Source organism: Microcaecilia unicolor, chromosome 8, assembly GCF_901765095.1.
Source record: "Microcaecilia unicolor chromosome 8, aMicUni1.1, whole genome shotgun sequence".
Taxonomy (NCBI): Eukaryota; Metazoa; Chordata; class Amphibia; order Gymnophiona; family Siphonopidae; genus Microcaecilia; species Microcaecilia unicolor.
In genome coordinates this window covers 55,175,386-55,190,186 of record NC_044038.1, presented here as the reverse complement: position 1 = coordinate 55,190,186, position 14,801 = coordinate 55,175,386, and the positions used below count along the sequence as shown (strand labels likewise).

The window sequence follows — 14,801 nt, the reverse complement described above, 5'->3', positions numbered from 1 at the left end:
TCTAAATCATTTATAAATATATTAAAAAGCAGCGGTCCTAGCACAGACCCCTGAGGAACCCCACTAACTACCCTTCTCCATTGTGAATACTGCCCATTTAACCCCACTCTCTGTTTCCTATCCTTCAACCAGTTTTTAATCCACAATAGTAACATAGTAACATAGTAGATGACGGCAGAAAAAGACCTGCATGGTCCATCCAGTCTGACCAAGAAGATAAATTCATATGTGCTACTTTTTTATTTGTACTGTCCTCTTCAGTGCACAGACCGTATAAGTCTGGCCAGCCCTATCCCCGCCTCCCAACCACCAACCCCGCTCCCAACCACCAGCTCTGGCACAGACCGTATAAGTCTGCCCAGCACTATCCCTGCCTCCCACCACCGGCTCTGGCACAGACCGTATAAGTCTGCCCAGCACTAGTCCCGCCTCCCAACCACCAGCCCCAGCACAGACTGTATATGTCTGCCCAGCACTAGCCCCGCCTCCCAACCACCAGCTCTGCCACCCATTCTAGGCTAAGCTCCTGAGGATCCCTTCCTTCTGCACAGGATTCCTTTATGTTTATCCCACGCATGTTTAAATTCCGTTACCGTTTTCATCTCCACCACCTCCCGCGGGAGGGCATTCCAAGCACCCACCACCCTCTCCGTGAAAAAATACTTCCTGACATTCTTCTTGAGTCTGCCCCCCTTCAATCTCATTTCATTCCCTCTCGTTCTACCGCATTCCCATCTCCGGAAAAGGTTTGTTTGCGGATTAATACCTTTCAAATATTTGAACGTCTGTATCGTATCACCCCTGTTCCTCCTTTCCTCCAGGGTATACATGTTCAGGTCCGCAAGTCTCTCATACGTCTTGTAACGCAAATCCCATACCATCCTCGTAGCTTTTCTTTGCACCGCTTCAATTCTTTTTACATCCTTAGCAAGATACGGCCTCCAAAACTGAACACAATACTCCAGGTGGGGCCTCACCAACGACTTGTACAGGGGCATCAACACCTCTTTTCTTCTGCTGGTCACACCTCTCTCTATACAGCCTAGTAGCCTTCTAGCTACGGCCACCGCCTTGTCACACTGTTTCATCGCCTTCAGATCCTCAGATACTATCACCCCAAGATCCCTCTCCCCATCCGTACCTAGCAGACTCTCACCGCCTAACACATAAGGCCTCTCTTGGATTTCTACTCCCTAAGTGCATCACTTTGCATTTCTTCGCATTGAATTTTAATTGCCAAACCTTAGACCATTCTTCTAGCTTTTTCAGATCCTTTTTCATGTTTTCCACTCCCTCCGGGGTGTCCACTGTGTTACAAATCTTAGTATAGGACTTTTCCTCCTATCCCATGACCCTCCAATTTCCTCTGTAGCCTTTCATGGTGTTCCTCTTTCTCTGTTGCTTCTGCTAGCGAATAAGGCAGCAACATTTGAAGTAGTAAAGATATTCCTAGCTACCAAGCAGCTTGACCATCTAGAACAGTATGCTTCTCAACCCTCTCCTGGAGGCACATCTAGAGGCACATCTAGTCCGTTTAGTTTTCAGGATTGCCACATTGTGCATGGAGCAAGTCTTCATTACATGCTAGTTTATCAATTTTGTTTATCAATAGAAATCAAACAAAATAAAACAAAATAAAACATGGAAAAGAAAATAAGATGATACCTTTTTTATTGGACATAACTTAATACATTTCTTGATTAGCTTTCGAAGGTTGCCCTTCTTCCTTCGAAAGCTAATCAAGAAATGTATTAAGTTATGTCCAATAAAAAAGGTATCATCTTATTTTCTTTTCCATGTTTTATTTTGTTTGATTTTGTTTGATTTCTATATTGATAACCTTAAGAGTGGACTAACACGGCTACCACACTCCTCTACTCAATTTTGTTTGAAAGCCTGGTTTTTGACTCATTGGAGTTGTATGTCTTCAGAAGTTTTGCTTTGGTGACTCTAGAATGTTTCATAGTAGGTCTCTGCTATATTCTGTGTTTCAAAATATGCATTCATTCCTTAGGATAGAAGTTGTCCATTACAAAAGCATTTTTCTTAGCTCGAGAAAGGATGCCTTGTCTGTTGCTAAAGGTGATGTGGCTATTATGAGCTTTTCCACTGCTGATGATCAACATTCAAAGTGAATCACATTTGATGCTCTGAATATTTTGTCACCTCACTGGGCCTGAGGTCACCCACCAGCAATCCCACAGCTTTCCTTCTCTGCTGCCTCGTCCCCTATAACATAACTTTGCTCGTGCCCAAAGTTAGGCACGAAATATGCATTAAGCTAGTATTCTATAAAAGCCATTCTGCGCAGAGCGTCCTTTACACCGTTGTTTGAATCTACTCCAGAATGGGTTCCATAGCAAATAGTGCAAGCTAACAGTTTGGAAAGGATTCCCCTAAACTGCCAGTTATCTATTTTAAAATGGGGCTTAGTTTGGGGGGGGGGGCAGGCAAGGGGCAATATTTAACAGTATATGCTCAGTGGCAAAATCCCGCTGATAAACAGATAACTTTTTAAAGTTTTATATGCGGATTTTTAGCAAACTACCTTACACAGATTTTCAGCAAGCAGTAACATAGATCTTTAAACGGGTAATTTGTTTAGAGGTATGTGGTTCACAGACTGCTGAAATAGACCTGATAGTTTTGGCATCCTTCAATACAAAGGTAAAGCATTGGTTGGTGTCATGGTGTCCATGTGCATGCTTACAGATGAACAGAAATAAAAGAACAGGTACAGTGAAGGTGGTGACCCAGGAGCAGGGCAGCTACCCACTGCTTCTTGCGGCACCAGTGCTATCTACCACCCTGTGTTGACGTCTCCCATAATCCCCCAGTAGCAGTTTCCTGGGTCGTGGCAGCAGCAGCTCCACAGGGCTTGGGGCCAGTTCCTGAATGCTGGCTTTGGGCTTAATTTTTTCTTTGGCACAAGGAGCCCTAACCTCATACAGGCCAGTAAAGGGGGTTGGGGCCTGGAGAGGACAGAAGAGAGGGGGAAAGAGACACCAGCTTTAACTAGTAACATGCTGTACTTGAGGGACAGAGAAGAAGAAGGAATCTAGCAGTGAGCGAGATTTTGAGGTACACCTGGACAAGGTTCTGAAGGGAGCCACAGTTCATGGCCCTGTACTGGGTTAGAGGAAGGAGAGTGGGGCATAGCTACGAACAAATTTTGGTGCTCATGGGACGTCTGCTTTATATCCCTTTGTCACATGTGGATGTGTGTGTGTTGAGGGGCATCTGGTCTGGAAACTCATGTGAAAGAAGATGATTTAAGACAAAATGTAAGCAAAAAAATAATCAAATAAAGGATTTATCAAGTCCCTGTCATGACAAGCAGGAGAATATTTGGCCTTAAAGATCATCATTGTTCATAAAAGTAGGTAAATATGGAGCATGTTTACTAAGGTGTGGCAATGCATTGTTAGCACTGGTCTGTACTAGGATGTTGCTGGCATTAAACAGCTTGTGCAGTAGAATAACTGTTTTACTTGGGATGGAGTGGGGACTGCACATTGCAGTCAGCCCAGAGTAGGTAGCATGTGCTAACTATCAAATGTGCAGTTAATGTGGGTTCACCTAATGCCACCTTAATAGGTGTTCATAGCACCTGAAAGTAAAGCACATCATGGAACATGTCTGTTTGGAAACTGTAGGGGGAATCCTGGATATGCCCCCAACGGTTATTACAGGGCCTTTGCACAACGCATGTTAAGAGCCAAAGCAGCGCACCTTAAACACTCTTTAGTAAATATGCTCCAATTTCTCTCAATAGCCAGCAAACTTTATAATAATTGGAGGAGTCTTCTTCAAATGTTCCCCAATGACCTGGAGTCGTTGCTGGTGAATGTACCCACTGGGCAATATCCTTATTTGTGCCGGTATCTTGAGTCACCGATTCTCAGTGAGTGCTGTCTTCCACACTTGTGAGTTCAGGTGGAATTTTAAAAAAATCCAAAGCAATACGTAATACTTACAAGAACCTTTATTCCTACTACAGGTGGTGGTGATGGCCAGGCTCTGTACCTTGATGCTGACATGAACTATGGGAGAACTAGTCACTGTAACACCTTCAACAATCTGCCACTGTGCTCGGAAACATTTCAGATCTCCACTGTGGAGATGTGGGGCTTTAAGGACATCATGAGCTCCTGAGAGTAACCACGAAAGGAAGATCACCCCAAGCAGAGTTCATGTCTGTCACATCCCTTCCTACTGTACCAACCTCTGAATTGCCAAATTCAATCCTTATGCAAGAGCCAGACTGATGCAATTGTCCTGACTGGCTTTTTTTTCATTGTGAGTTTGGTTCTGATTGTCATGGCTGTTTGGTACTTCGATCTCGTTTGTATTGCCAGAGCAATTTGGAACCAAGCAGTTATGAAAATGGGATTTATTGGGTTTGGTTTTGTTTTAAATCACCAAGTCTGTTTCTTGTGAAAGATAGCAAAACTCCAGTCTGACAGGAGCAGCAGTGATTGACACAAAACTTACCCAAATCACTTGCAGCTAATTCTCACTTTTATTTTAAGATGGTGTTCTTTAAACAATGATTTTCTAAATAGTTTGTCATTTTGGTAAAGAAAAATAATCAAGTTGACCCTTTCCCTAGAGCCAGACGCAGCCTGCAGCTGTGACTGGGGAGGTGGGTTTTCCAAATGAGCAATTGAGCAGCATGAAACAAGTCAGACAGGACTCTTCTGTCACAGATATCTGCTCACTGTAACTGACTAAACAGGTAGTTTGAAGCTTGCAGGATCATGCAATTAGCTAGCTGGGCAGTTAAAGCAAAACAAGGTGCTTGCACAAAATTATGTGGCCAGAGGTCCCTGCAGCATGGGTCGGCACAGGCCATCCAGCAGCGTGGCTCCTGGGTTGTGATTTATAAAAGCATAAAATTGCAGTGCATCACCTTACTATAAAGCTTTGTCTCTTACGCCTGCAAAACCTGAAAGTTAGTACTTGGTAGCTTTCCAGCCTGTGACTTTAATTCTAAGCAGAGTGCAAGTCAGAACTTTCTCAGTGTTTTCATTTTGAAGAAGTTTGACTTAATCACCCTTGCACACAGAATAAGGACCCCCCACCCTTTCCCATGAAGAAGGGGTTAATGAAGGCACTGGTCCTTAGTTACCGATAGTTACCTGCTTTCCTAATACTATCAAAAAGTCTCCACTTATAAATGGAGGACAGAGAGAGGAATTCTGCTGCTTCCCTGCCGGGCATGTTTGTGTTGCACTAAAGTAACTTTTAGAACAGCTGTTCTTCCACTTATCTTTATATAAAATATGGAAACGAGGTTTGGTCTTGATGGGACTTGAACCTACTGTTCTAAGTATAACCCCATTAGGGTCTAGTCATGAGAAGTTCACATGTACTGAAACAGCTGCCTCCTGTTTCAGTTAGGCAGTGTATAGTTGACTGACCTGAGCCAGACATTTCCTCACTAAAGCCTCTTAGTGAAGGATGATGTTCCAGGCTGTGTTGGCTTCTGTGGCAACAGTAGTCCAGTTTTTGTGTAATGTCTGTGTTTTCTGTGCGAGTGTAGCAGATTTCATTGTAAAGGTAGGTTCTTAATACTGGGATTTGGGGGAATTTTTGGATGTGATGGATTATTCAAAACTATTATAGAGTTGTGATCATGCCTAGAAATGAGGTCCTTGCCAAGCAGAGCCTGTACTTAACATGGGGGTGGTTCTTTATAGCAGCAGTACTAGCTAAAGTGATTTTCAGTTGCTTGCTTCTGTTTCCCTTTCCAACCTTCTTCCCAGCTCGTATTTATTCTCACATGCTTTATTTCTTCTATAGTCACATTTATTTTAAAATCTGTGCCCTTTTTTAAAAACAGATCTGCTTCTGTGGCCCACTTTTTTATCACTGTTTCCCTGGATTGTAAAGGCCTCCCCAAGTGTGAGTTGCACTGCACTGCTCTGCTCTTCAGAGACTCCTCCATGAGGAAGTGGCTGAGCAACAGTTTCTCAAGGAAATAATGTTGAAATCTTTAGAATAAAATGAAGAAGGGGGATATTAATGACACTTTTTCAGCTGCCAACTGAGTGAAATAAGAATTTGTTAGTTCTGCTGCTTTAAGATCAAACCACCATGGGATAGACACTTTGCAATTGCCGTTATCTGGTCACTCTAGGTCAGACAAGCAAATGTTGGACTTAGAAATTCCAGTTCACAGTTACAGGAGTTCCTCTGACCTTTTGATTTTCCCCTGACCTGTCCACACAAAACATCTCTCTAGTTGCTCGGTCCCCTCCATCTGCTTCTGGGTCATCTCTCTTTTCATGGTTATGCAATATGAGTTTAATCTCCCTGCTTGTGACTGTGGATGGGAAGGAGATGAGCTTGTAAGGCTCTGAGTAACACATTGCTGCTATTAATACAATTCTGGTCCATAAAGTTTCATTTGTCGTCCTTCAGAGACTCCTTTCATCAGATCTTTTTGGGGTTTAAGACTGTCCTTTATACTTTTCTAACCAAAAGCAGTAATGCACCAATGATTCACTTTTCTTCAGGACCAGAGGGAACAAAATGCATTTGACCGTTAAACATAATGGAGAGGATTGAGCTTGGCAACTTGGTGGGTAACAGACTAGTCTGGGCTGCCAAATGAGAGACTTGGATCCAGTCTATTCTTCTGGCTCCCTAGAGAACAGGTGTGTACTGGACCACAAGAGAAAGCAGAGTCAAGTACTTCCATAAGAGCAATCCATAAAAGGCAGCAAAATGGGAGATCTGGGGGGGGGGTGGGGGTTGGGGGAACAGAGAGAGAGAGAGAGACTCTTTAAGAAGCTACAGAGGGCTTGCTACAGGAATTGGCCTACAGATGGAGAGGGTCTAGGAGAAAATGGAAAAATACTAGAGGCTATGAACAGTGAAACGGGACGTGGGGCTGAAGTCAGCCTAGGTTTTCTGAACCAATTTACATGTCCTGGAAGATATGAGTGCCATATTTATAAAATAGTTCGGAATGGCTGTGTGTGTTTTGGTTTTGTTTTTATTGTAAACCAGTTATACAGTATAATCCAGTCTGCAGTGGTGCCATTGCAGACTTGGATCAGGTGCTTAGTGTTCTCTAATATGTTGTTAGACCTCCTGTGGGCAAGTGTATCAGAATCTGTAATCTAATAGCACTTTTGTGTAAACCAGAAGATAGATGGAATTTAGTGTAAGTCCCTATATGCTCTTATGTATAACTCAGATGTGATCTAGCATGTTATGCCTATTAGTGTTCTGTTTAATGTGAGATGCTTGTAGGGTTAATATATGTAATATATACCTGTTCAACCCCTGATATGAGGGGGAGCCTTCCACTACCTGTAGACAGAATTGTTTTCAGCTTGTCTCTTTAACAGGGTTGGGACATTTTATAGCCCAATTGCTGATGCTTTCTTTTTTTTTTTGTATGCTTCCCTGAACTTCCTGTGTGGTTGGTGCATCACCTGTCCTCTCTTTGTATCAGCCACGTTTTGGGAGTCCTGCACTGGAAATGGCACTGATGTCCTGCTTAAGAACAAAGTCTTTCTAAACCTGAGCAGAAATATCTATGTCGTTTATTTAAGAAAAAATGAAAATAGAGCTTGCGGTGCCTCTTCTGGATAATTTCTCCATGACCACAGCCATGAGCATGACTTAGATTTTTGTCATTTAAAAGGGTTTCCATTTACTTTAATGCTAGCATTTGTATAATTTCATCTAGTCCTTTTTTCCAGTGGATGCTGCCATGGCGTGGTCCTTTTTGCTTATCAAGAACAGATTTTTTATCTCATCCTTATCCAACTGTCTGCTCATTTTTAGCTTCAAATAGAGCATCATAAATTTAAAAATCTGATTTGTTCTGTCCTAGCTTATTGGACAGTAACTTTAAAGTATTTAAAATGAGATTTTAAACCAGCAAGACAGACTCAGAATTCCCTACAGTGACAATGAGTTGACAAAGTGTTTTGAGTTTAACATTTCATAGCTTGCATCCACCATGGCCATATTACAGCATCAGCGTTGCTCTTTTGGTAGCATTCCATAGGAGAATATTTGGTCTTATCTGACTTGTGCTTTTTTTCTGCCTGATGTCTCTGCACACTTAATACAGTACTAGCAGGAGAATTGGGAGGGATGATTGTTTGAAAAATGTATCTTCCTCTTACACATGCATAGTACCTATTCAAAACTAACTTTATGCACTTCAGCAGCATGAGAACAACCCTAAAAATCTAGAAAAACTCTGCTGCATGCTGAGACCTGCTGATGCCTCTAGCTCTCTAAGGCATCTGTGATCCTTGATTCAATTGGAAATAAACCACTTATTCTTCATTGATTCAGTAACTGATAATGCACAAAAATTGTTACAAAGCTGCTTCTACTGGGGCCCAAGGTACAAAGAATATTGAAATGAGATGAATGTCGCATGTGAGCTGTGTTCTTTCTGTGCAAGGCCACTGTCTGCTGTGTTCAGTCCTTGGCTTACCTCCAGGTGAGAAGTCCAGAAATGCCTGAAACATTTCGTGTTGGCCAAGAGACCATGATTCTTAGCAGCGAAACTTCATTGAATCGCTGTTGGGATTTTCCTGCCAGGGTGTCTCCTGTGTTTGCGTGTTATAAAATGGCTAAATGTATGTTAGATGGTTTTTCTTCTCATGTGCTGCCTTTTAATCACTCTAGGCCTCTTGCACTGCATGCATCAGATCCACCGAGCTGGATGTAAAATAAGTTCTGTATTGCTGATGTGAACACCACTGGTAGCATCAGACACAGGAACTGACATGCTTTGCAACTGGAATGGATCTGAACAGTCCATGCCTATAGCTAAACTCCTTAATCGGTGTACTTGCATCTGTCATTCGCTTGGGGCCTTTGCAATAGTAACTGCTTATCAAAGCATCTTGTGTATCATTGGAAGTTCATTTCAGCACTAAGAGAAAGCAAGTCAAAGTATTCTTTTGTATTTGTTTAAATTATAATATGTCTGCATTTATTTTGTCTTAATTTTACTGGAGGAAACCTTTAACTTGAATATTTCTGTAGCTTCATAGTTCTCTGGGCCAGTGTGCAATTAGAACTAGAACAACTCTGGCTGCTAGAAACATCTCAGCCAATAAAATACATATCTCCCAAAGTAGGAGGAAGAAAGGGTCTAAGCCTTATCTTTAAATATTTCTTTTTCATTCAAAATCTTAAACTGAGCCCTGTAGTTCTCTTGCATGTATTGGAGCTGATGTGGCAGCTGTGATGAAATTAGTAATGCTCTCTTCTTCCTCAAATGTGATTGTTGTGTGATTGTAACCATAGTAAAAAAAAAAATTATTCAAACTACTCTTTGTTCCTGGCATCTGTACACTGACATGAATGGTGTAGTTGTTAAGCTACTGAAATCAAAAATCATGTAGCTAAGTATCTTTTAGAGCAGCTATGCTTAGGGGTTTTTAAGAACAGCATTACCCAAAAGTCCTATGAGGTATTGTATGAGCTGGTCCTGTGGCAAGAGCATAGAACAGATGGAAGGAAAGCTCTTGACGATGGCAGTAATGAGACAATGATTACTACTCATCCTTTACAGCAGGCAGCCTGTCACTGGTTCTCCCTTGATAGCTTGGATGTGGCTGAAAAGTGCTGCGTATGGAAGAAGTCAAATACATATTAAGCAGGATGTTTGGAAAAGACTTTATCTGCCAGATTCTCTGTGCTTCTATAAATAACGTTTATGTAGGAATTAGCTGCAGTGAGTATTTTTGCTGGAACTGATTTTATTCATGGCTTCCAGCATGGTACTATTTTGGTAAGCCATTGGTGTTTTTTTTATGGGGGGGGGGGGGCTACACAGTATGAATTGTTCAGCCTTCAAAGCAATAACCAAACAGTGATTGGGGCCTTGGCTTTGATGAAGCATTGCTGCATCTATGGACTGTACCTGTTAAGTGGCTGGCTGGCTGTTTTACCGGTACGGATTCAGCCTCTCTGCCCCAGCTAGGTGGAGGATGAGGAAGTGCTGGCGAAAGAATCCCTCTAGCTTTATGCAGCAGAGGGAGTGATGTTTTTCTGTCTGTAAGGCTTTCCAGACAGAAGCACAGACTATTTGCAAAGAAAATAGGCAATACAATAAGGAGAACAACCTCTGTGCCTTCTACCTGCTACTTATTTCTTTGCAGGTTTGATGGCTTGGCCACTAGATGGCACTCTGTAGTTGACCCTCAGTGAATCTGAATAGCAGGACAATAAAAAGTATTACGCTTGCTGTGTTAGTCCAGTTAAATATGGAGCAATGAAGGGCAAAAACAAGTTGTAGATGACAAAATAAAAATGAACAGGATGACATCTGAAAACAACTTCATTTCAGTAAAAAGGTCGTAAGTGAAGGGACCAGTTCCTAGTACTGTGGCCTCAAGGTCTTTAAAACTGTACTGCTCAGGAGCTAGGGATTGTGCCTCAAGGTGAATTTTAGCATGGTTAGTCCAACCGTGCATCAGACATTGTTGGTTAAAACCATTTTCAAATGTTGGCAGCCCAAAACTGAGACTAGCACAAGTGTTTTAACACTGTTAAGATTAGCTGCCCTTCTGTTTGTCTTCAAGCCTCAGGGGTATAAGTGATTTTCTAGGAATACTACAAAATACCTGGGGGCTTCTACAGGTTCAGAGAAATGTCCTTTCTATTGACCCCAAATTATCAAGACTTTATTCCAATTCAGTATCTGAGGGGTAAAACAAAAATCCTTAGGCCTGATTTACTATCTTATGGGGAAATAAATTTGTCACAGGATTTGACTAGAGCCTTCAGGTACTGTGCTATATCTTGGTGTGAATTTTCTTATGCTAAAAATGCTAGAACAACAGGTGAAAACTTCTAGCATGTATGGGAAGGCAGAATTCACTGGTATACAGAGAAAAGCCAAATTTTCTATTGAAAATAGACATGAGCAAATCCTATCATTGAAAGTCACCTTTTAAAATAAAGATCTTGTTTTCTCTGTACTCAACGTGCATGAGTTGGGTGTTGCTTTTAGAAAGCTAGTTCTTGTAGCACTGCATTAGTATTACTGGAAAACATCTATCTCCATTCAGTTTCTGAGAAAAAGAAGAGAATGATCTAGCAATGGACTTAGCAAGAGCCCTTGAAGCCTTATGCATGCTGCTTCGTTTTCAGCCTTCCCTGCAGCAATATAACCCCCCCCCCCCTTTTTTTTTTTTTTTTTTTTTTTTTATAAATACAAAGCCTCGCTAGCAACTGCCGGTGCAGTAATGCCAACTGGGCTGTGTTGGTGTTGCAAGAAAGGAGGAGAGGGGAGTAAATATTTTGAGCTGGAATTAAATTTGCAGATCTAGCCAACTGTGCCCTCCCAGGCCTGAGCCAGTTGCCAACATCAAATGTATGCAGCACTTGTGTAGATTAAAGTGCTGTCAAACACAAAATGTGTGTGTGTGTTTTTAATTGTTGATGACTCAGCCGTGCTTGAACTGTACAATAAAAAGGATTCCTGCTAAAATTTATAGTGGTCTCAAACATACACGTTCCTTTTTATTGGATTAACAAAAGTCATCCAAAGGTGGTGATGTGTATAAATAACATACAACATCATTTTTTGAGATCACCTACATGACAGCTGAAGCCAAGGCTGATATGGTCAACCAGAGCTCTTATATGGCAACTTCACTCAATAATTCTTGTGTTTATCCGGGTTTCTTGAGGACCAGTATGACAGACTTAACTGTGCACTGTTAAATGTAAACCTCGGCCTTCTGCAGTAAGTCATCAAGACATAAGGCATTGTCTCAAAGTGTTCAAGTCTGTGCAAAAAATAAATGAGGAAAGTGATACCTCAGCTTGACAGATGGATTTAAAGTGAAGAGGGAAGAGCATAAGTGGATTCAGCACATCATAAAAAGAAATAATAAGCTTCCATTTGCAATTCTACCCACAGCAGCTTTATTTATAAGTTTCTTCACCAAAAATACCATTTGTAACAAGTTTTTATGTTCTGTGTGTTTATCTTTTTAGGCCCTTAAAAAAAATACAAGTGAAAAATGTAGAAAATCAAGCCATTGGGATGTAGGAGGGGCCAGCATTTTTGGTAGACTTGCCACACAGACATCCCAGGAGAGCAATGGGGCACCCTAGGGAGCATTGCTGTGGACTTCATATAAATGCTTCCAGGTAGCTAAATGAGAGTACAGTGAGTTTCTGGTGAGCGTTGGAGGGTTCACAGTTTCCACCACAAGTGTAACAGGTATGGGGAGGTATGGGCCTTGGTCCACCTGTCTTCAGTGCATTGCCTGACCACTAGCTGACTCCAGGGATATGCATGTTGATCTAATGGACCTGGCTGTAACATCTGAGATTGTCATAGAGGCTGGTAAGTAATATTTTTATTCACATTTTTGGGGGGTGGGAGGTCAGTGACCACTGGGGGACTAAGGGGGAAGTCATCCCTGATTCCCTCTAGTGGTTATCTGGCCATTTAGGGTACCTTTTTGTGCCTTATGCATTCTAAAAACAGGTCTAGACCAAAGGATATTGATTTTTGCCCTGGACATTTTTGGTTTCGTTAAGGCTGTAAAATGTTCAAGTTAGGCACACCCTAAGCCTGCCTACTCCCACTTTTGAAATGTCCCCTTGTGATTTGGACACACTGCAGACGAATTGCAAAACAGGTCTGATTTGAATGTTTTGAGAAGATTTTCATCCAAATACTGCTTTATGACACTTTTTAATTGTTTTTCTCTTTTGAAAATGAGCTGCAAAGTATAATTTTATAACGTCATAGGAAACCTGTAACTTTTCTTTTTTTCTTTTTAAAGTAAACGGGGCACAAAATGTTATCACATGGAATGTTACCTGATGATGATGATTCTTGTTTTTAAGTTTCCTATAGCATAGTGTAGTTCCTTTTCCCCTTTTTTTAAATATATGTTTTATTTTAACTATTGTACACCACTTTGCTACCTGCAAAAAGTGGTACAGTATACTAAATCCAATAAACCATAATCCAAGACAAAAATCAAATCCATTGCTTTTTAATCTATGGTGTCTCATATTAAAAATAATAAAAAGTATTTCTGGATATGACTGAAAGCCTCCATTATCCCCAGCAGGCCAAACCTAAAGTATGTTCCTCATCTTCTACCACCCCTTTTCCTCATCCAGCAATATTATCCCTTGAAACCCAGGAGAGCAGTGAGCTGTGTGTCAGCTCATCCTTTGTCCTCATGCATTCTCATCTCACAACAGGAACAGGTTATCCTGCTTGTGCTGTGTACTGGCCAGCAAGTGTATGGTTTGGACTGGCTCGGCATAGTCTATGACTCCTGCCTTTGCAGGAGGAGCTGGTCAGTTGCAGTATGTCCCAGCTTTGCAAAGGCATGGAACTGTGTAGGTATTGAATTCAACACAACAAGCTTCCAGTCCCAGCCAGCTGCATATTTCATTTTTTATTCTCTCCACTGTTCTCTATACTTGTCCTCTGCCAGGACAGTGAGTGCCAGGATTTGCCCTTCAGATCACCTCCCCCTTCATCTTTTTACATTTCACCTTTCATACAGAGATTTAGAAGCACCCATTTGCTAAACTTAACTATAGCATGAAAATCATTTTTTGCAAATTGTAAAACACATGCAAAGCTTTTGACTGGGCATCAGGACTCAGGATGTGAGGACAATCTTATCTGACTCTTACTGAGCTGCTGAGGTTTTGATAGTGGTCTGTGACTAAATAAAAAAAAATTTAGATTTCTAATCAGGTGTCCAAAACCAGTCATCAGATTTCTACAGTACTTCTGCAGTTTGCTAACAAGGTAAGTTGTACTACTAGGTTTTTAAGAAGAAAGTTCATTTCATGTGATCACTGCAATTCAAACTAAAATCAAAAGTCTGTGGGCCCTTTTACAAAGCAAAAATGGTATACTGCGAGGTGCTCTGTATCCCATGGTAATTTGGGGATGAGTGCGTGCTCTCTACACACTAAAAGTTTTAATGAAGGAAACATGTTCTCCGCTACTGGATTATGTAATGCACTCTACACTGATCTGGCTACAAAGGGTCTACACCAGCTCCCATTAATTCAGCTAGACTAGTAGAAGGCTAGAAGCGACATGACCACATCACATCATTTTTGCAAAAACTTCACTAGCTACAAGTACAAAACAGGGCCAAATTTAAAACTCTTTGTTTGACCTTCAAGGTCCTTAAAGGAAATGGCCCAGACTTGAAGAACAGGATCTCCCTCTTCACACCTCCAAGGTCACTAAGGTCCTCTTAAGGAGTATCCCTACCACACCCTCTCCAAACAGCATCACACCATGTTATCCCTGCTAGTGAGCCTTCTCCAGCTCCTACACTCTGGAATGCATTCCCTGAATAGCTTCACTTAACACAGGACTACTTCAGGAAGCAGGTGAAAGCTTGGCTCTTCAACCAGGCCTTTAATGGAAGAAGTAAATGGCACTGACTGCAATAACGCAAGATGTTTACCCATTCCTACCCTAGCTAAGATAATGTTCAAGCACCTTTCTGACCTCATTTGCAACTTTCTTAAATTAATCCCCTTGTTTTCTTACTCCTGTTACTCTTTCTTAGTTATCTATATGTTCCATAGTTGTTTATACCCTATGCTATTATCATTATTTATTGCATTTGTATCCCACATTTTCCCACCTCTTTGCAGGCTCAATGTGGCTTACAATACATCATGAATGATGGAGATATGTAAGAAATAAACATTTAGTATAACAGAAGGATCTTGGGTAACATGATAATGATAAAGCATGATATTAGTGTAGCAAGCAAATATTAAAGACAGTTCTGGATATA

General features: G+C 41.4%; 1 protein-coding gene across 2 annotated transcripts in view; it reads left to right on the top strand.

Annotated features, from left to right (window-relative positions):
- Positions 1 to 9,350, top strand: part of TBC1D24 (TBC1 domain family member 24) — a 78,420-nt gene extending 69,070 nt beyond the window's left edge. For both annotated transcript variants that reach the window (XM_030211837.1, XM_030211836.1), the window contains one exon: positions 4,001 to 9,350. In XM_030211837.1, the coding sequence (XP_030067697.1) occupies positions 4,001 to 4,155 (155 nt within the window). In that variant the 3' untranslated portion in view covers positions 4,156 to 9,350. The remainder of the gene's footprint in view (positions 1 to 4,000) is intronic.
- Positions 9,351 to 14,801: the final 5,451 nt, after the last annotated feature.